The 27,677-nt window shown below is 41.1% G+C and overlaps 2 protein-coding genes across 5 annotated transcripts in view; one reads left to right on the top strand and one right to left on the bottom strand.

Moving 5' to 3' along the window:
- Nucleotides 1-1,512: 1,512 nt before the first annotated feature.
- On the bottom strand, nucleotides 1,513-8,455 carry ilkap (integrin-linked kinase-associated serine/threonine phosphatase). 3 transcript variants are annotated; one of them, XM_052077537.1, is made up of 11 exons: nucleotides 8,190-8,455; nucleotides 7,130-7,173; nucleotides 6,469-6,612; nucleotides 6,272-6,389; nucleotides 6,047-6,153; nucleotides 4,782-4,875; nucleotides 3,835-3,922; nucleotides 3,102-3,235; nucleotides 2,768-2,887; nucleotides 2,618-2,699; nucleotides 1,513-2,036 (listed from the first exon to the last, which is right to left on the bottom strand). In XM_052077537.1, the coding sequence occupies exons 4-11, from the start codon at nucleotides 6,379-6,381 to the stop codon at nucleotides 1,914-1,916; spliced, it is 858 nt and encodes a 285-aa protein (XP_051933497.1). In that variant the 5' UTR covers nucleotides 6,382-6,389; nucleotides 6,469-6,612; nucleotides 7,130-7,173; nucleotides 8,190-8,455; the 3' UTR covers nucleotides 1,513-1,913. The 3 variants fall into 3 exon arrangements, with proteins under 3 accessions (XP_051933497.1, XP_051933498.1, XP_051933496.1); XM_052077538.1 differs by having other exon boundaries at nucleotides 6,482-6,612; XM_052077536.1 differs by lacking the exon at nucleotides 7,130-7,173 and having other exon boundaries at nucleotides 1,514-2,036.
- A 465-nt stretch (nucleotides 8,456-8,920) lies between these two features.
- The window catches only part of tyw1 (tRNA-yW synthesizing protein 1 homolog (S. cerevisiae)), a 32,830-nt gene continuing 14,073 nt past the window's right edge, over nucleotides 8,921-27,677 (top strand). For both annotated transcript variants that reach the window (XM_052077488.1, XM_052077489.1), the window contains exons 1-13: nucleotides 8,921-9,089; nucleotides 10,471-10,598; nucleotides 10,701-10,832; nucleotides 11,183-11,284; nucleotides 12,958-13,152; nucleotides 14,697-14,972; nucleotides 19,359-19,460; nucleotides 20,247-20,370; nucleotides 21,624-21,676; nucleotides 21,752-21,870; nucleotides 24,692-24,801; nucleotides 26,281-26,458; nucleotides 27,162-27,297. In XM_052077488.1, the coding sequence (XP_051933448.1) occupies nucleotides 8,999-9,089; nucleotides 10,471-10,598; nucleotides 10,701-10,832; nucleotides 11,183-11,284; nucleotides 12,958-13,152; nucleotides 14,697-14,972; nucleotides 19,359-19,460; nucleotides 20,247-20,370; nucleotides 21,624-21,676; nucleotides 21,752-21,870; nucleotides 24,692-24,801; nucleotides 26,281-26,458; nucleotides 27,162-27,297 (1,746 nt within the window). In that variant the 5' untranslated portion in view covers nucleotides 8,921-8,998. The remainder of the gene's footprint in view (nucleotides 9,090-10,470; nucleotides 10,599-10,700; nucleotides 10,833-11,182; nucleotides 11,285-12,957; nucleotides 13,153-14,696; nucleotides 14,973-19,358; nucleotides 19,461-20,246; nucleotides 20,371-21,623; nucleotides 21,677-21,751; nucleotides 21,871-24,691; nucleotides 24,802-26,280; nucleotides 26,459-27,161; nucleotides 27,298-27,677) is intronic.

The following is a 27,677-nucleotide window of genomic DNA, read 5'->3' as shown; positions in this document are numbered from 1 at the left end:
AATGGGGAAATTACAATCAGACTTCAGAAAGGAAAACGCTGGGTAGGGAGAGGGGGAAAAAAACAAGCTTGAACTATCCTCTTCTGAGGATAATTGAAGTCCAGGATAAAAAAGACCCTAGCACATAAATAAGCATGACAGTTACAACAAGTCACAAGACATAACATGTAATAAGGGGGAGGATGAATGGGAAGGGGGCGGGGGTGACCGCGACGCGGCCGTCCTGACCAGCTGCACGGCACACGTGCGCTCTGCAGATCGAACCAATTGACTGTGGTTGTCCAGTTGTGTATGTGTATGCGTGTACAGGTCATAGCTGCTTCGTCGAGGTCTGCTCATCATGAAGACAGTACCGGCTTATCAGTCCATGGCCGAGACGGCGCGGGTGATGGTGGGGGCCCTAGATTCCATATGCGTACTTCCATCCAGGGGAAAGGCCAGATAGCGTTGTTTGTTTTGGAGGGACGGCCGCCAACAATCTCAGACAGCCTTTATTCCGTGGTCTGTATCTCTTAACTGGCGCCGATCAGCCCGAATCCGAAAACTCTTTCCGCAGCGCGGATTCCAACTTCTCCATGTTGTTGTCGATCGCGCGGAGTCGCTCCAAAACCGCAACAATATTGCGGTTGAGCTCAGTCCCCGCTTGAGTCTGAGTGTTGGACATTCGCGCCAAACCATCCAGAATGACCGGCAGCCTCTTCACTTCCAATAAAGCCGCTCCCGTCGGTTGAATTTTGCGATAGAACAGAAAGCTCCCAACACCAAACAGCAGCATATCTGTTATCAAAAGGCCAATAATGTAGATGTCTTCCACAACCTCCACGGACAGTACTGTCAAGCACACCGGTCTCCACTTTCTCCATGGATCCAGGGCGTATCCGGCAGCAAATGTCCCCGGAGGGCAAGCAGGCTCCCCACTGCCTGCTCTTTCCGTCGACAAAATTTTGTCGATTGCATCGAGAGACCAGCCAACTAATTCCATGGTTAATTCTTCGGATGAAAATACGGTAGGAGGCTAGGAAAAAGTTGGACAAAGACAGCACAAAGATTAAGTGGCAAGCAGGGAGAGGATGGGGGCAGGAGCTGTGCGAAAAAGCGTCCGCCTTCGTCGAGAACCAAGGAGAAAGAATAAGACATTGCCTTTTAAAATTTGGATAATTATATGCATGTAAAACATCTAGCTTCAGTGTATTAGCAATTTTTGTCCCCGGCAGGATGGTACCATATCATCCCCTGGCTTGAATATTCTCAACAGATGGACACAGCCTTATTGTTACGCTTGCAGACATTTTAGCCCTCCTAATACTGTTTTTTTCTCATCACTGTAATGGTATGACTACAATTTCAAAGTTTGAAGAAATAAAAAGTCAAATAAGATTTTGAATCTTGTCTTTTTAGCCCTGGGTTGAATGTGCCCCCCCCCCCCATCAAAACCCCTGGCCCCAGCCCGGCCCCCTCAGTGAAATTGATCCAGAACCCCCACTGCTAACAACAGCTTCAAAATGTGAGAGGGACTGTGTCAGCTCCACAGGTATGTATGGTGATATACATTTTCTTTTGTCACCGTGACTGAAAACTCGTTTCCTCTCTACTCTAACAGTACAGACTACTACAATGACTTCTAAAATTACTTGAGGCTAAACAATGAGGTATTTTAATCTACCAGGCTATTCGATTGATCTCTGAATCTACGGAATAAATTCAGTTTGTTCTGTCATAAGCACTGACTGATGACATATGACTCTAGTGGTCATCTGTATTTCGCGTGAGTAACACACACAATTGACTTTTGACAGAGGAAGTCAGGTATTTTATTGGAAAACAATGTCATTGCACAAGTGTGTGTTTTCACACACACACACACACACACACATATATATATACAGTATATATATATATATATGTGTGTGTGTTCAGAAGTCAATAGAAACTAGGATGACTGTGACGTTGTCAGCGCAGCCCCGTCGCACCGCCTCGCTGGCCAATTGTTGGCAGGCCGCTTCAAACTGCTCTTCCTTGTCCGTCAACTTACTGTCCTACAGTCACACAAGGCAACATGTTTCATAAGAAATAAACATTAGTTTTGTCTGTCGTGTGTAGAACTACAAACACCTGCCTTTTTTCCCCCCAAGAGGCCATTTGAGGCTAAATTGACTTAGTTGCACCCAACTGGATTATTAATAAATAATTCAGCCCCTGATAGCAGTTTGACTTAGTAACATGAAACTTTGTGCACATGTCTATCATGAGTAGACCCACAAAAAGTCTCAAGAAGCCATTCCTGAAAACATACAGGAAGTCTTCTATTTTTGGATCATGTGGTAATTTCCAAGGGTCCTTAGGATTTGAAATCTTTCAAAGACAGTTTGACTTAGCAACATTAAATTTAGAATTTTAGAAATTGAGAGATGCACAAAAAAATGTCTCAAGAAGCAATGACTAAAAAGGCACAGGAAATATGTTATTTCGGTTTGAAGCAGTTATTTTCGAGTATTTTTGCCAAATTCCAGGGTTCCTTAAAGTCAAAAAATCCAACATGTTTGTTCAACTGCTATTACATTTGACATATGGATAAAAGACTCAACACCAACAGTACAAAGTGACTTCCTTACTGTACCTGAAGGATGTCCCAGACGAATCTGACGGCTTCGTCTGCAGAAAAAACTTTGAACAAGCCATCACAAGCCAGGATGATGAACCTGAGGAGGCCAAAGGAGACATAATATTTTTTTGCTTCTTTGTATGTGTGCCTGTGTATTGTTCTTGCCTGTCATTGGCTGTCAGCTGACATCTTCTGAGGTCTGGAGTGGAAATGACGCCACATCGCTTGTATTGGCCATCTCCGATGGAGCGTGACACCTCCAGGACGCCCAGCACCCGCCCCTCCCTGCAACAAACAACAACATATCCATCATCCATACCCAAAAATATCCACTGCTATGAAATTCAAAGAGACATAATAGTGAAGTAAAGTGTCATTCTTTGGCAGTTCACAATTGTTATTGCAGATTGTGCCTTTGAAGAGTCCTACATACAAGTACATACTAGAAGTTAAACATCCTCCACCTTCAAGTGGCAAGGGCGGACATTGATGATAGTACCTGACAGTTCCTCCTGCTCTCTGGATCCTCATCCTCTCCTCGTAGATAGTTGGGTTGTGTTCTCGACTGAGCGCCAGCGTGGTCGGCTGCTTCTCCAGGGCTTCTCCTTCCTCCTCCATGCGACACAACACGGCCTGCCAAGACGCAACATTAAGAACTCAGAAAGCCATTTGAGCATTCATTGCATATCCATGTTATCAAGTTACGGTCCATGTACTTACCTGCTCTTTGTTCTGACTACAATGATGCTTACTAGGGCCAAGACAACTTTGCAAACTACCAGGATTTCTTTCTTTTTACTTTTTTATCTACCATATTTTCTGTCAAACTATTACTGTATATGTTTTATGTTCAACAAACAAACAAACAAACAAACAAACAAGGATGACATATTACAAGTGAAGCAAAAATGAGCATTAGTTGATAACAGAGCTACTAAAATTACTAGTGACATTATAAAATTCTACTAGTTTACACCCAATGCTTTAACATGAACACTTGTAAACGCACAGGTGTTAACCAGTGCAGTTCTGCCTCACTAGTGAGATGTAGTTGTCCTTCGAGTGAGGACAAAGAGCATACTAGTTCACGGATATTATAAATAAATGCCCAAACAACTTTATCAAAAACTATTAAAGCATTTATTTGATACTCTTGATCAGGATGGGATAAGTATGTGACACATGCTTGATGGTTGGGCCTAGTCATCTTACGAATGCAGCACTGTAGTTACCTTGCTGTCTCCCAGGTTGGCCACGTAGACCACATCGTCCAGCACCAGCATGCAGGTTGCCGTGGAACCATCTTTCCACGCCGGCTTCCTGTTTCACAAAGAGGACAGTATTCATTAATCAACAAATGCAAAAACACAGAGATTTTAAAACGACAGTGTTCAATAGTACTGTATGACTACCAGTAACTGAATTTATCAATAGGGGTGGTTTTCCGCACCGCAACAATGACTCACTCTAAAGCAGCCATACCAGCATGAAGCCACAGTCCACAGGCTGGATGTCAAATGGAGATTAAAAAAAAAACAAATCTTGTTCTTTTCTCCTCCTCGTGCTTCAACCTTTCTCACTGTGACATGTGCACACTCACGGCTGACAACGAGGTGCTCTAAAGCGGCCATGCTATCAGACTATCTGAAGAAATGGTGAAAAACAATTTATTACTAAATCTCCACAAGTGAACGTTGCATATTGCAGGGTCTATAAGGAATGGGTTTGTCTACGGTCTGACCAAAAAAAAAAAAATATATATATATATATATATATATATATATATATATATATATATATATATAAAGCACTTAATTTCACATTATCTGTAAAATCAAACTTATTTTGATTATGCCTGTGTTGTATAATGATGCAACTGAATGCTTGGAAAAATACAGTGAGAAAGCTGGTTTGGTATCAGGACAAATAAAAATCCCCGTAGTGGGGGGGGGGGAGGAACAAAAATAGCATTGCCATTTCCTTCTACATTTGGTAAAAATGAAAAAAAAAAAGATTAAAATAAATGTGGTTTTTTTTTTTTGTATGAAGGTCACATCACCCAAAACAACCAACCAACAAAACACAAGGGTTTTTTCTTCATGAAATACAAAACTAGTGATTGTGGAACACAGTCAATAGCTACATAATGCTCTTCGCAGGAGCTATTCAGGAGTCTTACTGGCTGGTGGCTTTCTTCAGAAACTCCTCGTCTGTCTGGCGGAAAGTGTCCACCAGGCATTTTTTAATCAGCTTGTCCAGGTTCTCACTTTCACCTTCAAAAGAAGGACACGCACACACACACAGTACAGTATATATATTTATAGGAATTATTTTATATATATATATATATATATATATATATATATATATATATATATATATATATATACCCCCAAGTCAAGTCTTGATTTTTACATTAGTGTGTCTGTGTTTTTTGATTGAAATCATTTTACATTGATTTTATTTGGTAATTTTCAACAAACATTTGCACAAAAAGGAATTATTTTAAACATAATTTACTGTAAAACTTTTAAGCAGGAATGTCCAAAGTCCGGCCCGCGGTCGAATTTCATCCGGCCCTCGGCCCCTGTCATAAAATCAGTGCCGTCTGGCCCGCAGGTTGGGCGCAATGGAACACGTGTTGCATTGACTGAGGTCTCGTAGACTGGTGAGTGATGTTTCATAGAGTACTGCTTCCCTCTAGTGGCTAAATGAGTAATAGCATTCACTAAATGAGTAATAGCATTCAGACACTAGAGGGCATCACTCACGAGTTAACAAGACATCACTCCGTGTTTATATTGACTGATGTCAATATATGTCATATTTCAAATGATCCTTGCACTTGTGGATATGTGTATTGCTTGTTCATTTCCCTGTTGTTCGAGTCAAAGGTTTTGTGACTATTGAAAAGTCATGGTGATACATTTTATGTTTCAAATCAATCAATTTGCACTCAGGAGACTTCTGTTTAAGAAAAAGTCAAGTGAATAAGCAGTTGCATGTGATATACCTGTTTCAAATGAACCAAAAGAAATTCTTAAGATTGTTGACATTAAAATAAAAATGGAAATTTGAAACAGACTGGCTTACTAAAATTTGTTGAACAATATTGTTGTTCAATGTAAAGAATGTCAGCCAAGGTCGGCCCCCCGACATTTTACCACATAAAATCTGGCCCACTTGGCAAAAAGTTTGGACACCCCTGCTTTAAAGGGATGTTATTTTTACACATTCATATAAAGTAAACAAAAAATGAATTAATTCAAACATAACTCATCAACTTCTTAATGCGTATAGACTTTCGTGTGTCCGACGTCTGTGGGTGTTTTTTCTCCCTGCAGCTAGGATAATGGAGCTTTTTGCTTTTCAAAATTATGCCTGCATGTGTAGATGTAGCCTTAATTCTTATTACTTTACGCAGACTGTGTCCTTACTGCTCACCTCGGGGAAACTTCGTCGCCAGAATGTGGTGAAGATGCTCGGCCGCAAAGCGTGACGCCCGAGTGCCGCCATGACCGTCAAACACGGCAAAATACGATGCCCCAGATCTTCGGAAACATCAGTCAGTATGCACAAACATTGGCACAGAGGGAAAAAAAGTTAAATACCACACCCGTGTGCGAGTACTTGTGAGTGTGTGTATGTGTAAATGGAGGTGTGTGTTACATTTGAGCGGGCAGCGTTGATAGACAGCCGCTCATGTCGGGAAGTAGAACGTGAGCGTCCTGCATTTCCTCACGCTCGCCGCGCCTCGCAGCCACATAGCCTCGCAGCATGGGGAGGCCTGAACATGCGAACGCACAGTCAGCCGAGCTGCATCATGGACGCCGTGCATTGTCAGACATGGTGGCAAAAGTGAAAACCTTCTCTACAAACTTTCTTGATCTCCTCCTCTTCGTCTTTCGGAGGCACCTCACATTCTACATCCTCTCGTTTCCTTTTGACGCTCTTCTCATCAATGTGTTTGGCAGATCGCGGCGAAACTGTAATGGCAGCTGAGCCAGGACCTGATAACACACAAATACAGCAGTTGTCATAGTAAGTGGTTAAGATGTTTATGTCACAACAATAGTCAGTTCATGTTTTAAAACATGTTTATGTAAGATAGCCTTTCATGATCCCTTAAGGATAAGTTTTGGTGTTACAGTAGGAAACTATTAATGTAAAGGAAATCATTAAATAACAGCGGATTTTATTTTTTTGTAATGACATGGATTTTGTTTTAACGGTCAACAGTGAAGTAATTTGAGAATCCCAAATGAAATTTTACGTCACAAGTAATTAAACAAAAGACATTAAATAAAGCATGGTAAAAAAACCCCTACATTTCTTAAAATTCGACACAGTAATCATTTTCCCGAAGTGAGATCCTGACGAGTGACCGCATTGTTAGTTGTAAACCATTAAGGGGGAATTCCATCCACACACTAATATAGTTTGAATGTTGTCATACAAGATTACATCCATGTACACAAGAAAATGTTTTCATAAACAACAGCCAGAGTTATTGATTATCACACCTACCTTTTTTGCAAATCCAGTTGAGAAAACGGAGGTCTTCCAATTATCTTGGAAAAAAAAAAACACTCGTCGACACGGGCGTGAAATTCATTCGCTTTGCGGGAACGAAACTGTATGGCTCCCAATTTTTGGTCCGTTTACGTGCCCCATTCTTGTCTTTTGGCCACTCAAACAACTGTGAGAACAGTTGCATCGCCACACAGCACCAAGGCATTTAGGCAAATAACTCAATAACAATGGCAAAGAACATTTCAGCGGGACAATCAACAATGGCTGACTGACGGCATTCTGTAAATGACACCCCTTGCCGGAAATTGCCAAACAAAAGCATTTCCGTTGTTAAGTGCGTTGCTATGGGTCAAACTATGAATCTGGGTGTGTTACATAAAAAACAAAAACTTACTAAAGTATGCTTGAAATAGTTTTAGCTGTATGAATTACTATTGGCTGGCAACCGATTCAGGGTGTCCCCCGCCTACTGCCCGGAGACAGTTGGGATAGGCTCCAGCACCCCCCCGCGACCCTAGTGAGGATCAAGCGGTTCGGAAGATGAATGAATGAATGAATGAATGTATGAATTACTCAAAAGATGGTTGGCCAAGTTCACTCTTGACATTTAAGGTCATATCAACCACTCCATAAAACATGCTTAGAACTGTCCCTTATACCTTCAGTGAAGTCAAGAAAACGGCAAAACCATCACTTGCCACCCGCAAACTGTCGTCCAATAATTTTTATATGGCATTTATGACTAAACTATTATACAGAAACAATAAATAACTGTGGAAACAAAGTTTAAACCAACAGAAGCATATTTTTTACATTAAGTCTTTATTCGTCAGCATCTTTTGGTCCCTTGAAAGGCGCTATAAAATAAGTTAGTATTTTTATTATTCTCATCACCAATAGAACTACCAATTTATCTCTTCACGCGTCTAGATAAAACTTAAGTGACCCAAAACGAGAATTTTGAGAGGTAACGACCACCCTTTCAGTTGTCAGCAGACCAGGACTACTGTCGGGTTAATCGTCTGCGTTTACCCGAGAAACCGCAGTCACTCACCGGTTTGAGTGGGCTCCGGTAGGTCGTCAAATAGATCCATCATTCTCTGAAGCAAGACTAGCCTAGCTTAGCCGCCTGTCGCGTCTGAATCAGTGAACGTCGTACTCGAGACAGCAAGTAAGGTTTACAAACAGGTAAAAATACACGATAAAATTCGATCACTATGAAAATGTTATAGGCATTTGTCATTTTAATTACGGTTCATTTCTCATGATCTCAAAATGTACCATCTACGACACGGCATGCAGAACTGCAAACGGCGTCTTCTTCGTCTTCATTTCAAATACCTCGATGGCAGCATTGTCAAGACACTTGGCGCCTCTTAACGCTTTGGCTGTAAACTGCATGTAATTCCTTTTTAGTTTGTAAATATTTTACAGCAGGACCCGCAACTATCAACAATGCATTAAAACTAAAGTTGTTGGTTTAGGCTTGATCTAATATAATACGAAAATTAATGTTGCATTAAGATGTGTTAAACGTTCAGAATGTGGGCAGGTTGCTGCCTTTTCTGATCTGTTTCATATCATATCCTCGCGACAGGTGGCAGTATATTTCCATGTATGACGCAGGTGCCCCAAAGAAGTAAAATTTCCAGAAGGCTTTTCGAGTTCGCAAACATTTATTACCATGCATTTTGACATGTAATAGTGGGCAATTAAAACAATACCTTGTTATTTGTTGTTTTTTATTCGAACAAAAATGTGTTTTACGGATGCAGTTTGTTAGTACTACATCTCCCGTGATGCTTTTCGGCCAAACAGTAATGGTTCCGCACATCACCCGTCGCCACTGATGATTTGGGAAGAATGTGTTCAAGCAAAGTGTTTGCAACTATGCATGGATTTATCTTCCTCGCCATTTTTTTCAAAACTTCTGCGACGACTTCAAACTCAAAAGGTGAGCTTACATCAACTTTTAACAGCCGCACAATAAAGTTGAGTGAACGAAACCAAGGGAACACTTTTAGCTAGCATACACGTTCACTGACATAAACTTCATAAAGCAAGTGACCTGTTGTTGTGTTTTTGATAAATTTAACCCACGCTGTGCTTTCAAATGGTAGAAATATATTTTGTAAGGAAAGTATTTCATTAAATGCTCGTAAATGTTTCCTATGTCCATCAAAGTATCATTAAATTAACGAATTAGTCCCACCTACTTAGTTTTTTTTTGTCATGAGAGCAAACTAAACGCAATGCTAACTATTTTTAAAACCGCAATTTTATGGTAAATTGGCATATTGATATTTGTATGCAAATAGTTTCGTCTCCTGAGTACCTACCTGCCCATCCAACAAACAACCAAGTAAAAGTCAAGTTATGTGATTCTTTCTGAACGCGTGTACGTGAGCGAACTCCGTAAGATGACTTTATAACTCGGCTGTCCTAATTTACACAACAAAATAATGAAAGCTTAATCACCAATGCCTCCGTAGTAATCATTCTTCATCCTTGGGCTGTACTGACGAAAACATGCCACAAGGCCGTTTGAGACACATTCATTCATTCATTCATTCATTCATTCATTCATTCATTCATTCATTCATTCATTCATTCATTCATTCATTCATTCATTCATTCATTCATTCATTCATTCATTCATTCATTCATTCATTCATTCATTCATTCATTCATTCATTCATTCATTCATTCATTCATTCATTCATTCATTCATTCATTCATTCATTCATTCATTCATTCATTCATTCATTCATTCATTCATTCATTCATTCATTCATTCATTCATTCATTCATTCATTCATTCATTCATTCATTCATTCATTCATTCATTCATTCATTCATTCATTCATTCATTCATTCATCTTCCTAACCGCTTGATCCTCACTAGGGTCGCGGGGGGTGCTGGAGCCTATCCCAGCTGTCTCCGGGCAGTAGGCGGGGGACACCCTGAATCGGTTGCCAGCCAATCGCAGGGCACACAGAGACGAACAACCATTCGCACTCACACTCACACCTAGGGACAATTTAGGGTGTTCAATCAGCCTGCCATGCATATTTTTGGAATGTGGGAGGAAACCGGAGCACCCAGAGAAAACCCACGCAGGCCCGGGGAGAACATGCAAACTCCACACAGGGAGGCCGGAGCTGAGACACTTTCAATTTGGAAAAAAAAGTCGACATATCCTCCAACTCGCTCTAAAAAAATACTCACCGTCACAACATTTCACTGGTATTGACTTTCTATTTGCCTCACATTTTCTCAGACAAATGCTCATTGTGCACAGATGCGTCAATTGTGATATGCTTTTTGTCTCCAGGGTTACACTCTTCCCACAGTGCCTACGAAAACTATGCCATGCACATATGGCACAACCGGTTCTATGTGTACGCAGCCTTTGCGCTTGCCTTGACGCTCTGGGTTTCATTCAAGATGATCCTGAAAAAGGTACATTGACAAGTGTATTCAGAGACATAAGTCTGTGCTTGTGTATAACCAGTCATATTATTTTCATCATAATAAATAACACCTTTTTGTTTTGTCTTTTAGAAAAGCTTATCAAAGGACGTCAGCTCCTGGGTCCAGGAAACTATGAAGAATGCAGAGTGCTGTGATAAACGTGCTGAAGTTCATGTGTCAGGAGTGAAAATCTTCTTTGGCTCACAGACTGGTACAGCTAAAGTATGAATATTTGGTTACACATATCACTCATCCACAAAGCTGACATTTAGATATAACTTGGTTTGGAGACTACTGAGAAATTTCAAAATGGGAAGGTTTAAATATACACTTTGACATGATAAATCAGTTATGTGACCAAGCTTGTAACTTAATTTACCTCCCAATCAAATTATTTTTTTCCCCTAGAATTGAACTGCAATGCCATTCATTCGTGTTGCCCCCCCCCATAACATGCAAACGTTATGTTTTTTAGAAAGAAAAAGGACTCCGCGTTATTAAAGTTAAATATCAACACAATAAAAAAGCGGTGATATAATGGTGACACTTGCTTCACCCCCACAACGCTGCAGGGTTTTGCAAAGCAGCTGTCGGCAGACGTGAGGAGTTTGGACCTCGCGACAGAGGTGATTGACATGAAGGACTATGATCCAGATGATCGGCTGGCTGACGAGGTAAGACCGAGGCTCCTTTGGTGGAGGTACGATAAGGAGACGAAGAGTGTCAGGGCTGCACATAGCTGATGCTTTCTTTCCCTTCTACCACGAACATCTGGCCACCTGGACTCTTCATAAGAGCCGTAGTGGCAGGGAAATTCATATTATCAAAAGGCTGCTTTCAAGAAAATTAGGACATGCTAGCTCTTCTTCAGAAAACTTTGAAAATAAATGCAGTATTTCAACAATGCCAGAGCCTACATGATCTTATACAATGAAATTTTCATTTACATAATAATTTATCGAGATGTATTTGAATGACATGCATTATAAGTAACTGCAAACTATTTTGTCATCCCACATTGACAGACAAATAGAACGGAAAAAATATATGCTGTTATATACGATTCTCTTGTATTCCAACAATACCTATTGCTGCTTTCAACACTGAACTTAAAATATATTTCTTAACATTCTTGATGTGAAATGTGGGTTAAAAAAGATGCTTTTGAATAAGGTGGCCTAAACTGCCTAGTAAATTAAATGCAGAAATAGACCAGGAGCCATGTTTTTAATTTACTGGAAAAACTTCCAAGGGGGATATTATGAACTTCCCGGCAAAGGTCAAGCATGAATATAAACACTGGCACTTAGTTAGAGTAGTTGTATTTTCTCCAGTCATTCTTCCAATAAAGTCTCTGATCCAGAAAAACTCGCTTTGTAATTGTAATCCATTTATGACAATTTCAGTAAAATGCCCCCAGTGAAGGTAGGCCAACTGCTTTTTAGGATTTTTAATGTGCTCTATGCTGCAGTTTAGTTGGTGAGCTAATTCTACGCCAGACCTGTTGGCTACTGATCGTGTCCTGAAGGCTAACTTGTTCTTTTATTTTTCATTTTTTTAAGCATAATGCACATTGATCAACAGAGACATCGATTTTTGCAGTGTCGCTTTTGTCTCGCTCTTCCCTCCTCTGTCTGTAACTGCTCACATCTCCCCTCTTTGCTGTTTGAGAAAGAGGGGATAAAAAAAGCGACTGGCCCAGTTGCTCTTCTACAGTCATATGTGACCTGCTTAGAAATTCCCTCCAAACAGAAAAGAGCACACTACAGGTGACAGACAGTATTAGAGGTTATTGAGACTTTGATATTAAAAAAAAAAATGTGCTTGGCTCTCAACCAGTTCAGGGTGTACCCCGCCAACTGCCCAAAGACGGTTTGGATAGGCTGCAGCACGCACACAACCATCGTGACGATTAAGTGCATGGGATGGATGGATGGATCGATTTCTTTTTTTTTTTTTTTTTTTTTTTAACCACGGGAAACCGTCAAACTCGTAATTGGCCCATGCCTATTGTGGACTGGTGTCGTCGGAATCAGTGAATAAGAGTAACTTTGGTGACTGTTAACTGGCTGAACCTGTAACCCGACCCCACCCCTCAAAATGAATTTTTGAATGTGAATTTTTCCGTTCAGCTATTTTTTGTTGTATCCAAGTTGTGCAAAAAGTGCTGAAACAATTAACAGGTGGACATGTGCTTTCAAAAGTTTACACAAGGTCGAATTAAGTTCACCTGTAGAAGTTAGAGTGTATTTTAGGTCCAGCCTATAATTTCACACCAGAGCTCCATCATTTTGTGAGTTTCAAGTTGGAATTCCTTTGATTGTGTTGTCTCGTGTATGTCACCCAGTGCAACAGCAACTGTGTGTCTGTGTTCCTGGTGTCCACCTACACTGACGGGCAGCCCACTGACAACGCCGAGTGGTTCTGCAAGTGGCTTGAGGAAGCGTCTACCGACTTCCGCTATGGGAGGACATACCTGAAGGGCCTGCGCTACGCCGTCTTTGGCCTGGGCAACTCCCTTTATGCCGCCCACTACAACACAGTAAGGCTGGGGCAATATGGACTCAAACTACAATCAACCTTTTTTTTCGTTTCTTTAAAAAAAATAAATAAATGTTCTTTATTCCCATTTTATATCAAATCTGTTTTATCTTGAAAATGTAAGACTTTTTCTCTCACTATATATATATATATATATATATATATATATATATATATATATATATATATATATATATATATATATAGAATTCTTTTCTCAAATCTACACAACTCACATCCTTAAATATATGACTTAAAAATGTCTTTTAATCTTGCCAATTTATAAGCGCGTTTTGCTGAAAAATATGAGTTTTTCGCAAAACCACAAATATTTTCTCAAATATGCAACTTTTTTCTTTGAAAAATGTTTCTTGCACATTTTTTTCTCAAATACACCATGCATGACTTAAACAGGAATGGCAATTTTCCGTGGACACGCGGAAGTCCGCCGTTTTATTTCTTAAATTGATCATTTTTGTGAATCGTCTAAATCCGTTGAGAAAATTTTAGGGGAGGTCAGGTACCTTACCGTCGAGTTTTCACGAGCTCTCCGGATCAGTCTTTCCATCTTCCGATTGTAAAGAGCCCTGCGATTGGACGCATATGATGTCTTACTTGTTGTGATTGGTCGCCCCCTCCAGGCCACGCCCCTTTCCGCCATTGCCATCCCTGCTTAAATATAAAAGTCATATGAGACTTTCTGAACCCCCCCAACACTAACTTCTCTCTCAAATATAGATATATATCAGGAAAATGTGACTTTTTTCCCGCCCAAATTTGACAGTTTTCTGGAAAATAGAACATTTTTTTTCCACTCATAAAATATATAACTTTGATGTGCGACTTTTTTTATTTTGGAAATTCTTGAACATGGGAACGTTTATTTCACTCAAAATTTAACCCGTATTTTATGAGGCATGCAACTTTTTTCTCAGAAATATGCAACTTTTTCTCTAAAATATTGCACCTCTTTTTTAATGAAAATGTACATTTTTGCTCAAAAAATATATTCTTTATCCATCCATCCATTATCTGATCCGCTTATCCTCACAAAGACCACGAGCGTGCTGGAGCCTATCCCAGCTTTCTTTAGGCAGTAGGCAGGGGACACCCTTAAGTGGTTGCCAGCCAATCGCAGTATATTCTTTAATATAAATTAAAAAAAGATTTTTCTCAAATATAAAACTTTGTTCTCGAAATATGCAACTTTTCCCAGCCTCAAATATCAAAGGATTGGATGCACTGGTATTGGAAAACATTTCCCTCCGTTACATTTATGTTAATATGATTGCATACAAAAATATATATATATATTTAGCAAATAACTTTTTTTTTGGAAAGTGTACAGTTGACACTGTCTCAAAAAGTAACTTCTCAAATATGTGACTTCCTTCTCTAACTTCATTTTTAGTGAATTTCTCTTTTTAAAAAAATGAAGCGCTGTTTTTTTTTTTTTCTTCAAAAATACACTACAACTACTACTAGAATTTGTGAATACCAAACTGTGAATATGCGGGCATATGACTGCATCCTCTCTCTGTCCAGGTGGGCAAAAATGTGGACAAATGGCTGTGGATGCTGAGTGCCTCTCGGATCTTAACCCGCGGCGAAGGCGACTGCAACGTGGCGAAAAGCATCAATGGCAGCATTCAGGCTGACTTCCTGGCCTGGAAGGTCAAGTTCCTCAAACGTCTGCGGGATCTTTGTCAGGACGACGACAACTGTTGCAGGAAACGCAAGGAGGGCACATCCTGCATCCAAACGGTTGGACAAGAAGTAGAAGAAGGGAAGAACACCGCTCTGGATAATAACAATTCTGAGGTAAGGTATTCAAAAACAACTACAGCTGAAAGAAAATGCTGTACATCAGTAGAGGCATGACAATTGATTAATCAACAACCAGCTATCAATAATCGAACAATAAAGATGAGCAAATGCCAAACAACTACTTTAATAATCGATTGTTTGAAGATCTAGTTTAATTGAAAACTATCCTCTGAATTTCATCCTCACAACTGACAGTATTCTGTGATTTCTATAGTCCTTTGTTGGAGCATTTAAAATAAGATATTTGTAAACATCTGCTTTTACATTGGAAAACAGTGGTCAATATATTTAATTATTTTTGGACACATTACAGTACAGGGTGGCACGGTGATCCAGTGGTTAGTGCGTCAACCTCACAGTGCAGAGGTGCAGGGTTCGATTCCGGCTGCAGCCACCCTGTGTGGAGTTTGAATGTTCTCTCCGTGCCTGTGTGGGTTTTCTCCGGGTTCTCTGGTTTCCTCCCACATTCCGAAAAAAATGCATGGCAGGTGAATGGAACACACTAAATTGTCCATAGGTGTGAGTGTGACCACGGATGGTTGTTCGTCTCTGTGTGCCCTGCGATTGGTTGGCAACCAGTTCAGGATGTCCCCTGCATACTGCCCAGAAGACAGCTGGGATAGGTTCCAGAACCCCCCGAAACCCTTGTGAGGATAAAGCGGATTGGAAAATGGATGAATGGATGGATGGGTGTTATAGCACAAGCAGTTACTGACTCATAGTCAATTTATGTTTGCAAATTTTCTTTATGGTCAATTTGAAATAATGTCCTGTTTTTGAGTCAAGGGATAGAAATGAAGGTTAAATCCGATGCATCGATTAATCAGAAAAATAATCAACATGTTGATCGATGATAATTCATCGCTGTGGTTCTATTCAAGACGCACCCACAGAATGTGAAAATTCTCAACATAGGGAGACTATAAATAAACAAATAAATAAATAAGTAGATGCCGCTTCATAAGAAGTTTAGAATTACCTAAAGATGACACAAGATGGCAGCAAAGCACGACTTCTGTCTAAATGCAGTGTCCCTACTTCGTCATTGCTGTGGCACCGCCTTCTGGCGCACCGTTGTTAAAGCAAAATAATGCTTTTCTGTCATTTAAATAAAACATAGGGTTTTTTTAGGTTATTTTCTAACATGCGCATTGTGTAAACCTTGATTTGAAAAGTTTAAAAAAATGAAATGAATGCCCTGTTTTATGCGAATAGCAACAGTTGATGTTTGCCCAAAACTATACACACACACAAAAAAACCCCACCAAAAATGACAAACTATGCCTACTTGACAAAAACAATTACCGCAAATTAGCTGGAAGGATTAATAAAATCCAACAAGCTCTTAGAGTTAAGTATTTGTGTCATACTTCCATCCATACATACGTACGCATACATACATACTAGTGTGCATCTCTCTTTTGTTGCTTTGGTTACAAAATGTCCTACACGCCTCACATGTGACATTTCTCTCAGCTCCTCTGTCCGTCCTCCAGACACACTCTTTGCTCTTCTCACCAATCATTTTCACACACACACACACACGCACGCACGCACGCATGTGCAGTGTGACCGCTCACAGATGACCCGTTGTCATGGCAGCGGACACCTCGGGAGACGACTGTGTCGCCGAGACTTGTTACTGGCTGCAGCTGACAGAGCGTGGCCGTCATCTTGTTCTTCGTTTCAAGTGATTTTTAGTTTGACACAAATCAAGTTTTCCAATTGACAGCCTAATAATGGCGAGAGGCAGGTTTTACAACACATTTTTAAGGGTGATTGGAGTTGCAAATGACACGTTCATCTCAGTCAGGATGTTGTGTTTACAAACCAGAGTGTCACCAATAGGTAGAAAGGAGAACCAGGTGTTATTTTAAGAGACCAGGTGTTATTTTAAGGCAAACTTTTGAACTTAAGATCCAAATTTTATTTTAACTCATTCACTTTTATTGACGACCATAGTCATCACCTGGAATCCAACTGTTTACTGAGACACCGACCTGTATACAGTATTTACATACTGGTATGTTTTCAACGGGTTGGCGTGGAAAACTATCTCACCCAGCTTGTCTGTGGAATTCAGGTTTGTTCACCATTTTAATGATGAACAAATTCCTGTAGTTGGCGGCATTGTATCGCTTTGGATTTAACATTAGCATGAAGAAATACCAATAAGAGCTTCTCTTTGGGTACTGATTAATCTGAAGGGCTACCCGTTTGATACACACTTCTGAAATAACATATTTGCGAAATTACCAATGGTAATATTATATGCAGTGTCCGGAATAGGGTGTTACTAATTGCGTTCGTTTTTCAGGAATGAAGCAACCCATCCATCCATCCATCCATCCATCCATCCATTTTATACCGCTTATCCGGGGTCAGGTTGCGGGGGCAACAGTTTTAGCAGGGAAGCCCAGACTTCCCTCTCCCCAGCCATTTGTTACAGCTCTTCCCAGGGTATCCCAAGCCGTTCCCAGGCCAACTGTGAGACATAGTCTCTCCAGCGTGTCCTGAGTTGTCCCCCCGGGGCCTCCTGCCGGTGGGTCATGCCCGGAACACCTCACCAGGGAGGAGGCATCCAATCAGATGCCTGAGCCACCTCGAGAAGCGGCTCGACTCTGAGCTACTCCCGGATGGCCGAGCTTCTCACCTTATCTCAAAGGGAGAGCCCAGACACCCTGTGGAGAAAACTCATTTCGGCCAGTTGTATCCCAGATCTCGTTCTTTCGGTAATGACCCATAGCTCGTGACCATAGATGAGGGTTGGAACGTGGATCGACCGGTAAATTGAGAGCTTCGCCTTTTTTCGCAGCTCCTTCTTTACAATCCGTATCACAGCAGACGCTGCACCGATCAGCTTATCCATCTCTCGCTCTGTCCTGCCCTCACTCGTGTACAAGTCCCCAAGACACTTAAACTCCTCCACTTGGGGCAAGATCTCCTCCCAGACCCAGAGAGGGCACTCCACCCTTTTCCGACTGAAGACCATTGTTTCAGATTTGGAGGTGCTGATTTTCATCCCAACCGCTTCACACTTGGTTGCGAAACTCTCCAGTGAGAGTTGGAGAGCCTTGCTTGAAGGAGCCAGCAGTACCACATCATCTACAAAAAGCAGAGATGCAATACTGAAGTCACCAAACTGGACTGCCTCAATGCTTCGGCTGCGCCTAGAAATTCTGTCCATAAAGGTTATGAACAGAATCGGCAACAAAGGGCAGCCTTGGCGGAGTCCAACCCTCACTGAAAATGATTCCGACTTACTCCCGGCAATGCGAACCAAACTGACATCGGTGGTATCGGAACCGAACAGTCCGTATCAGGGTGTTCGGTACCTCATACTCCTGAAGCACCCCTCACAGAACTCCCTGAGGGACACGGTCAAACGCCTTCTCCAAGTCCACAAAACACATGTAGACTGGTTAGGCGAATTCCCACATACTCTCGAGGACCATGCTAAGGGTGTAGAGCTGGTCCACTGTTCCACGGCCGAGACGAAAACCACACTTCTCCTAAATCTGGGGATCGACTTCCTGACAGACCCTCCTCTCCAGCAACCTTACGAGGGAGGTTGAGGAGTGTGATCCCTCTGTAGTCGGAACACACCCTCTGGTCCCCCGTCTTAAAAAGAGGGACCACCACACCAGTCTGCCAATCCAGAGGCACTCTCCCCGATGACCATGTGATGTTTGACGGCTTCCCTTACTGCTGGTGTAAGTGGTAGGGGGCCCCACCACTCATAGGCGGAGGGAGGCTACCCTCTCGTTCACCGGTGCGAACCCCAATGTCCAAGCACTGAGCCAGGGGGCAATGAGTATGCCCACACCTGCTCTTCACCTCTCACCATGGGCAATTCCAGAGTGGAAGAGAGTCCACCCTCTCTGGAGAGAGAGCTGATACCAGAGCCCAGACCGTATCCAGTCTGAACTTCTCTGCTTCGCACACCAGCTTGGGGGCTTCTTCCCTGCAAGAGAGGTGACGTTCCACATCCCGCGAGCTAGCTTCTGTAGCCGAGGATCGAACCGCCAAGGTTCCCGTCTTTGGCTGCCGCCCAGGTCACATTGCACCCAATCCCTTTAGCCCCTCCCATAGGTGTGCAGTGGAATGCATAAGTGTCCATAATCATGAGCCAAGATTCATTTGTATGTAAAACATGCAAAATGATTAAATTTAATGATCAAATTACAATAAGTTATGTTTTATTTTATCACATATAGCCTTGATTGTTTTGTTAATTGTCCTCAATGAACACGAACGTGCACTATCAAACCATCAACAAACTCAGCTGCTGGCATGTACTGTAGCATTTTGTTTGTGAATTCTAGTTTCTAATTTCTTCAGCCCTCTTCTGAAGTCTTTTTTCATCTCTGCTTCCTTCAGGAGGAACTGGTGGAGTCGAGCAGTGACGAAGACGTCTCGTCAACCTCCCCCTCTGTGTTGGACGTGGAAGATCTGGGCAGCCTGATGAGCAGCGTCAAGCAGGTCAGTGTGCGGCCGGTCTTATTTGCGTGCTTCGAAAGCAGCTTCGCCTTGCACGGAAACGGCAGATGGCCCGGTAGACTCCACACACCAGGCCTTGGCGTCAAAATGAGGCTTGCGTAAGAGCGCAGACGCCCACCGCCATCATGAGTGACTCGAGGGACATTTGTCGTGGAAAATTGACTACACTATGTTTTGATTTTATTCAGATATTTTTTTTAAAGATTGTTCTCTATAAATTTGTGTTTTTTGTTTATTTTTCTTTCTATTTATTTTTTTATTTTCTTGACAAAAAAAGAAAAAAGTATTTTTGAATAGGAAGGTTGTATATTTCAGAGAAAAAAGAATATTGATGGTAGGTTGCCATCTCTGGGTTCTCTGGGTTCTCCATACAAGCTTGCCTTGTATGGATATGCACACAGCCAGTGATGATTAAATAGCACGAGAAGCACAGCACAGATCCATCCGCTGAGACGGTTTGCGACACGAAACGTGTGAACAGAGTTTGCAACTGCTCACATTGGTTGCCCTTAATTCCTGCAAACCATTACATCCTACTTTACGTCTCTTCCGTCGTGATACAATTTTCCCAAAACAGAATGCTCATTCATCAGTACAACACGTGACTGTCCTTTACTTGTATATTTCAGTCATTTTTTTTGTCTTATTGCATGCACAACAGTACATAAATGACATTTATTTTTAGCAAAATGAATTGTAAACAAAAAAAACCCACTCAACAAACTTGCTCATTATCGTATAGCTTTTACGGTTTGTATGCGTTCCCAGATTCCTTCAGATGGTGGGCAGGTAGCCAAGCGCTCCAGGAAGGTGGCGAGGAAGAACCAAGAGGGGAAAGAAGAGCGACGGGAGATGATAACGCCCGCCTTGAGAGAAGCTCTGAGCAGACAAGGTAGCGCTGCGCCACCGCGCTCCGCTGAGTCCTTAATGTAGCGGCGAATAGCTTGTTTCTGCCAAGTGTTTGTGTATAATGATGATGATGATGATGGAGCCAGAGCATCATTACTTGGTAGTAATAAAAATAACAGGCCATCCCCAAGGGAGGGCAGCCAGATGGTTGCCGCCACTTGCCTCACCTTGTCTCTACAAGGACGACAAAGTTTGACTTCTAAGTCCCCAAACTGTTCTTCATTTCGACTCTAAATCAATCACAATGTGGTCAACTCTACCAGAGGCCGCCTATGTGCTGCTGCTTATTAAGAGCTGTGATGTGAGAGCCAAGATTTGAGAGCCGTGACTCAAGGGCCAAACCATAACAGATGAAACATATGAGGCATTACTTGAGAGCCATACTGCAAGAGTCCTAATATGAGCGCTGTAACTTGTTGGGCCTCACCTGCAAGCCATACCGTGAGAGGCGTGACTCGAGAACCGCAGGAGCTATACTGTGAGAGGACCTGTGCGAGGTGTGATTCAAGAGTTGTGAATGAAGAGCCACACAACAAGAGACAACCTGAGAGCTGAAGGAGCAGGATATGGAATGGATTGGAATGACATTTATTATCACAGGTGCAGAGTAACGAAATTCACTGAAGAGTTAAAACCCATCCAATAAACAACAACAACAAAAGAAAAAGATCAACATAAAACCGGACAAGTGAAAGATTACGAAGCCCCTATTAGAGGCATCACGGGAGGCAAGTGTGACATTGCCACAATGTTTTCTGGAGGCTGCTTGACCTTGTCGTTTGAATTATTAAGCACTTAATCCATGGTGGTGTTTTTTATTTTTTGACTGTCTTTATGGGCAACATTTTTATTTAGCACCCAAGCCACCTCTTTGGCTCATTTACCTGCAGAAGTCATTGTACAGCTTCTGGCAGCAATTCAGCTTCTGCTCCTGCTGTTAGTTTTACACAACAACTGCGCTATAAATAGCAACATGTGACTCTAGTCCACCCCAAATGTTGACCTGCTGCATTTTGTTAGGACCGTGGAACATTACTTGCTCTTATTGTCCAACGCGGTAGGAGAACAAATCTGCTGTTCACCGTCATGAAACATTTTATTACCTGTAAATGCATGTTAATGTCTTGTTCAATACAGCACATTTGTAATGCTTTTCGGGGTCAAAGCAAGTGACGCTCATGAAGCATTCAAAGTGGCTGTACATCATAGTCTGTCCTTGTTGTTGTCTTTACTCAGGGTACAAGCTGATTGGAAGTCACTCAGGTGTGAAGTTGTGCCGTTGGACTAAGGTACTCAACTTGAACTTTTAAAACCCTTTTGAGTGGCAGGATTGGCAGCTAAATTTTGCATTTATTTATATTTAGTCCATGCTGCGGGGCCGAGGCGGCTGCTACAAGCACACCTTTTACGGCATCCAGTCCCACCGCTGCATGGAGACCACACCGAGCCTGGCCTGCGCCAACAAGTGCGTCTTTTGCTGGAGGTAAGACCCGCATCCTCTTCATTGCACACCCCTCGAAAATGTCCTTGGTGGGGTTTGGAAGAAATCTACTTGAGTCAAAGCCAAATCATAAAAGTATGAGTCTGAGACTCAGAGATAATTAAAATGTCAGTGTAAAATGATTACTGAGTGATTCTTAATCGCCAAATATGAGCTTGTCAGCACATCAATTGCAACAGGCAGCTCCATAGATACTTTATTTTTACCGTGAAAGAAATGGAGCCGTAGTAGTGATGGTCAACCCCAGATATGTCACGGGCCAGCCTTCATGACCCCTGTATCACAGATTTATAAGAAATGTTTTTTTGTATGTATGTATGTGTGTTGGTACAGTATAAATGGCAAGTATGAACTTGGTCGTAACATGTTTTGCCACAAAATGCTGGGAAGTACTAAGCTCTACTGAAAGAAAGAAATCATAGTGAAAAGAAAGAAGAGACAGGCTTAGAATTAGCTTATTGTCTATGCGAATTTCTGTTAGCCTGCCGATAGCATGTCGGCATTAATTTAGCAGACATTTTTTAATGGGTACATTTTGATGTTCTAAATATACACTGTTCAATTTTCTTTAATTTTATGAGTCAGTTTTCAAGGAAACTACAGCTAGGATGGACAAACTGCTTATGTGGAGAACTGTAAGTGCTCCACGTGCAGCATTTTGTATGCAGCAATGGCTGTTTGAAAGTGCTCTATAAATCCAGTTGAGTTGAGTAAGCCCGAGAGTCTTTTCATTTCAATGCGATTTTATGTCATATTTTCACATTTCTTGGTAAGAAGACAATGAGATCAAGCGCTACGGAATACTGTAAAAGCGATATAACACATTCACTGTCAGCTGTTTTAGAAGTAAGAGTTCCCATATTACAGCAATCGAACTGATCTTTCAAGAACTGTGCTCTTTTTACAAGTATTAAAAGAAAAAGAGTCTCTACATTCACCAGAAAAAAAAGGTTTGCTGTCTAACGTTTTCCATTCTTCAGGAATCAACTGTAGAGTGTACAAAACAGAATAAACAACATAAACAAGCGGTTGGAATGAGGCAAAAATCAAAGGTAGATGCTGACTCATAACAGAGTTGGCGACAGGCGAGGTGTTTGTCACCCCGCGCAGAAAGGTCGCTTTCAGTGCGCCGCCCGCCTGCTGCCACATGCACCACATTTTGTGCAGCAGCGGCAATGAAGGGTGACCGGAAATCAGCAGCTGGCCAGTTCACCCCCTCCCCGCTGACAACCTGCAGACAATGTCTTGTGTCATCGTGGGGTTAGTTTACTGACTTTAAACCAAGTTTTAACACCCAAAGATCACAGGACATGGTTGTGTGTGAGCGTACATGTGTTTTTTTTAACCAGTAGTATATTGCACTGTAAAAATAACGGTGAAAGTGGACTCCAATTAGAAGAGCAATGGCGTGTGCCAAATCTAATTGAGAGTCTAAAACACTAAATGAAATAAAATGACTGTACCCTGACAAAAAGGATGTTGTTTTGTAATATTATGACTGTTATGATTCTCTTTGGGTTAGACCTTTTTTTTTTCTTAACTTTTCCAAGTTTCTGTTTGCAATGTGAAGTAATATGTAAGTTTTTATCTCAGAGGTGGGAGCTAATAAAACTATTGTATTCTTGTAAAATAACAGTTCTTAAACATATAGGTTTTAGAATCTCATTAAAAAAAACTTTTTTGAGAAAGATAAGATAAGATAAGAAAACCTTTATTAGTCTCGCAATGGAGAAATTCCCGATTCACAGCAGCAACGTTATGAAAGGAAGATGTAGAACAACAAAATATAGGAGCTGCTGGAAAGGCAGCCACTCACGCGGCGCAATTTTGAAGTCAAAATAACAAAAATAACACAACACAACACATAGGACACAGTCAGTCGTGCAATCTTCACCACTTTTCTGCATACACTTTGTTGTCTGAAGCAGTTATAGATGAAAGAGGAAAGGATCAAAGTGTCCTTTCACCAGTGGATCAGAGACGTCATGCTGAAAATGTGCACACGTCTGCTACAAGCTAAGTTTTGAAAGCAAACACGAAGCTGTAGCCTCCATTGACGAAAAAGAGATTGGCTCACATCTCCTGTCCCATGTAAATCCACTTCAATTCCAAGCCGCGACTCCCAGTTCCACATCTGCATCGGCGCTCCGCGCTAACCCTCCTTTCTTCTCATCGTCGGCTCCTCAAGCCTTACATCCATCCAAAGAGTGACTGTGTCGCATCAGTTTTCTTTCATTAAAAAAATTGTTCTGTAATATTATTACATCATCAGAGAAACAGGGGGAGATTCTCAAGTTGAATATAATAAATTTGCAATTTCTTTGAAAATGTTGACTTTATTCATTTTCAAAGAAATTGTCCCTAGGTGTGAGTGTGAGTGCGAATGGTTGTTCGTTTCTGTGTGCCCTGCGATTGGCTGGCAACCGATTCAGGGTGTCCCCCGCCTACTGCCCGAAGACAGCTGGGATAGGCTCCAGCACCCCCGCGACCCTAGTGAGGATTAAGCGGCTCGGAAGATGAATGAAAAAAATGAATGCAATTTCTTTGCTGAAAAAGAAAAAAAAGTGACTTTTTAAGATGACAGCTTGTTCCCTCCCATTTCAGAAAACATTTTGGTTGTTCTGATAATAATACATCATCTCATAAAATGACAACTTTTTTTTTAATTGAAAAATGTTGACTTTATTCCCTAAATGCAACGTTTCTTCCAAAATACCACTTCATCCTTGAGAAAAAGTTGCTTTTATCTGAAGAAAAAAAATCAACTGTTTTTGGTGTGTGTGTGCGTGTGCTTGACCACAAGGCACCACACCAATCCGGTGGGCACCGAGTGGCGTTGGAAGATGGACCCCGCTGAGAAGATCCTGGAGGACGCACTGGAGAAACATCAGAACATGATCCGCCAATTTCGAGGTCAGTGGTGCAACATGCGATGAACGGAAGTCTGAAAATATGGCATGAGGCGGTCTTGAGGGAACCTCGTGGTCACTGCACTTATTGTTAATGTTGCAATTTTTCGGGCAAGTTTCAGGAATTCAATCTTGCTTGGCGATTTCATCCATGTATTCTTTTGTACTGTATTATTTTGTCTGTATAGCTTTATCTCCTCCCAACCCCCACAAGCTTTAAACACATTTACCGGTAAATGAATTAAAATCCACTAAAGTTTTCTAATATGTAAGGCTTCCTAGCGCCACTTCTGGGAAATGTACATCACTTTGAGAAAATAAAAAGAATGTTTTTCCCCCAGCATAGGTAATCCAAATAAAAGCCCCAAGTCTTTTTTTTACACTTCAGTCATGACTTCATTCTTCTAAGAGTGATACTTTTCCTCTTGAGTGTCTTGTTGAACCACATTTTTAATATCGTTCGTTTCCCAATGTGAGCGTTATATTGATTATATAGATGCTGTTTGTCTGCATGTGTTGATGCTCCACGCTAATCCTGTGTGTTACCATTGAGCTAGAGGAATTTCATTCAAACGAAATGAAAGGTTCTGTTGGACATGTTAACCCATTTAATCCCACCGGTCACATTTGTGAAGGACAACAATGATTTAATTTACAGGGCTCAAATTTTTTTTAAAAGGGCTACCAATGACACCTGATTTTGACTTTTAAATGCCCGTGAAAAATTTGGAATTAAATAGGTTAATGTTTAAATATACAGTGTTTGATTCTGTTTTGTTCTATTTGTCGGTTTTGCAGTAAATTCCAACTAAGAGTCACGATCAAGGTCACATGATATAGTTTTGCTGATGTGTTTGCGTTTGTTTTGGCTTTGTTTTACTGTGCTGTTTGCTGCTAGGTCAAAGTTGCATATCAAGGCAAGTCAGCTTTATTGTCAAATATGCTCTATGTAAAACATGCAGAAAAAATGACATACCGGTACATTGCTTTCCTCTCAACCACAGTGCAAACATGCAGTGCATTGAAAACACACACAGCTAAAAATAAGGGCAGTGAAACTGAACGGTGTAAAAAGACAAAGACAAATATATAAATATAAACATGACAATCTGTTCTCAATTTCTTTGCCTGAATGAATAAAGTTCTGTCAGGTTCAAATATAAATTAAATAAATACGAGTTTACCGCAAGCATTGTCTCTAAAACTGTAAAACTCTGCAAGCCAGAGTCGTTTATCTTTCCTCAAAGTGCTCAGTCTTCCATTTCTGGACAGAAAAAGAGTGAATGTAATAATTAATTAAAAGAATAGTAATTTTTTAAAAAAGTACAAAGTTTATTGTTATTTAAAGCTAGCATTTTAATACGATCTCTGTATATCAGTGATTGGAATGTATTCCCCCAGCAATATTTATGTTTCCTTTACCTCCACATATTGTTGTGTGAAGCCCAAGTTGAAGTTAAGACGCTGTGTTTTGTCCCACCAGGCGTCCCCGGCGTGAAGTCAGATCGTTACGAGGAGGGTCTGACGGCGCAACACTGCGCTTTGTCCCTGGTGGGCGAGCCCATCATGTACCCTGAAATCAACCGCTTCGTGCGCCTCCTCCATTCCCGACGCATTTCCAGCTTCCTGGTCACCAATGCTCAGTTCCCTGAAGAAATCAGGTAGCGTTTCCTTAGCCAGCTGCCATCAGTTGTTGTCGTGTTGTTTGTAAAAGCTTTCAAAGTAGCAATACATTGGTACCTTCACTTCTGACTTTTCATAAGATTCTGTTTTCATCTTTTTTTTTTAATGTTCCGGCATGTCTAAATTCTTCATGGACATATTGACCATTTTCTGCTTTCTTTATCATTAGGAAGCACATTGTATTTCTATAATACATATAAACTTCACATTGTGTCATCTGAATGTAAAAGCATGGTCAGGTGTTGCTGCATTACAGGGTGCAGCTCAATTCAAGCAAGTTCAAATAAAGGTCAAAGTAATGTTTAATTTTCATTTAGCTATTTCCTTTGTCCTTTGTGAAATTGTTTTCTGTGTCTTCAACTGTAACTACTTCTCTATAAAATGTATAGTTTTGTTAATATCGGTGGGTGTCTGCTACAGATTAATTGGATTACCTAACTAACCTAACTTCTTGTGATAAATGTTGCTATGGTTTTTGTGTGATTTGGTTTCAGTCAGACGTTTTTGACAGAATCAATGGTGAAATCCACTACCAGTATATCAAATCCATTTTCCCAATTGAAGTGGGTTAAAATGCCCTTAATCTTTTCTACGCGACTTGACTTCTACATTCTTCTCCTCCCCCTCCACAATGTCTGTGGGAGTTCATTGATGAAGGCTCAGTAAATACGGTGCTTTCAGGACGCTGGAGCCAGTCACTCAGCTGTACGTTAGTGTGGATGCCAGCACCAAGGAGAGCCTAAAGAAGATCGACAGGCCACTCTTTAAGGACTTCTGGACACGATTCCTGGACAGCCTCAAGGCCCTGGCTGAGAAGGTCTGATCACTTTACCGCATGACAAACTTGAAACCTGTCACCTTCGTTTTGTCTTGACTGCATTTTTTTACTTGACAAATATGTGTTCTTACAGAGGACAACAATTCCATAATATTTTCATGAAGTTCTTTCTCATTCGGAAATGTTCAACTTGACAAAATGTTTTGTAAAGAAAAATTATATTTCTGGTCGTTGTTGCAGTTGTGTTTGCTTTATCTACATAGATCGTAATTTGAGAGCGAATTAGTGATGCTTGACCTCAGCACTGACGTATTTATTGAAGTCACTACCTAGAAACTTTGTACTTGACTGTGTCAGACAGTAAATGTCAAAACACTTTACCGACTTCAATCCACTTATATCGATGACTTTAAAACATC

This window comes from Hippocampus zosterae, chromosome 10 (assembly GCF_025434085.1).
Source record: "Hippocampus zosterae strain Florida chromosome 10, ASM2543408v3, whole genome shotgun sequence".
Classification (NCBI taxonomy): domain Eukaryota; kingdom Metazoa; phylum Chordata; class Actinopteri; order Syngnathiformes; family Syngnathidae; genus Hippocampus; species Hippocampus zosterae.
This window is presented reverse-complemented; position numbering and strand designations above follow the sequence as displayed.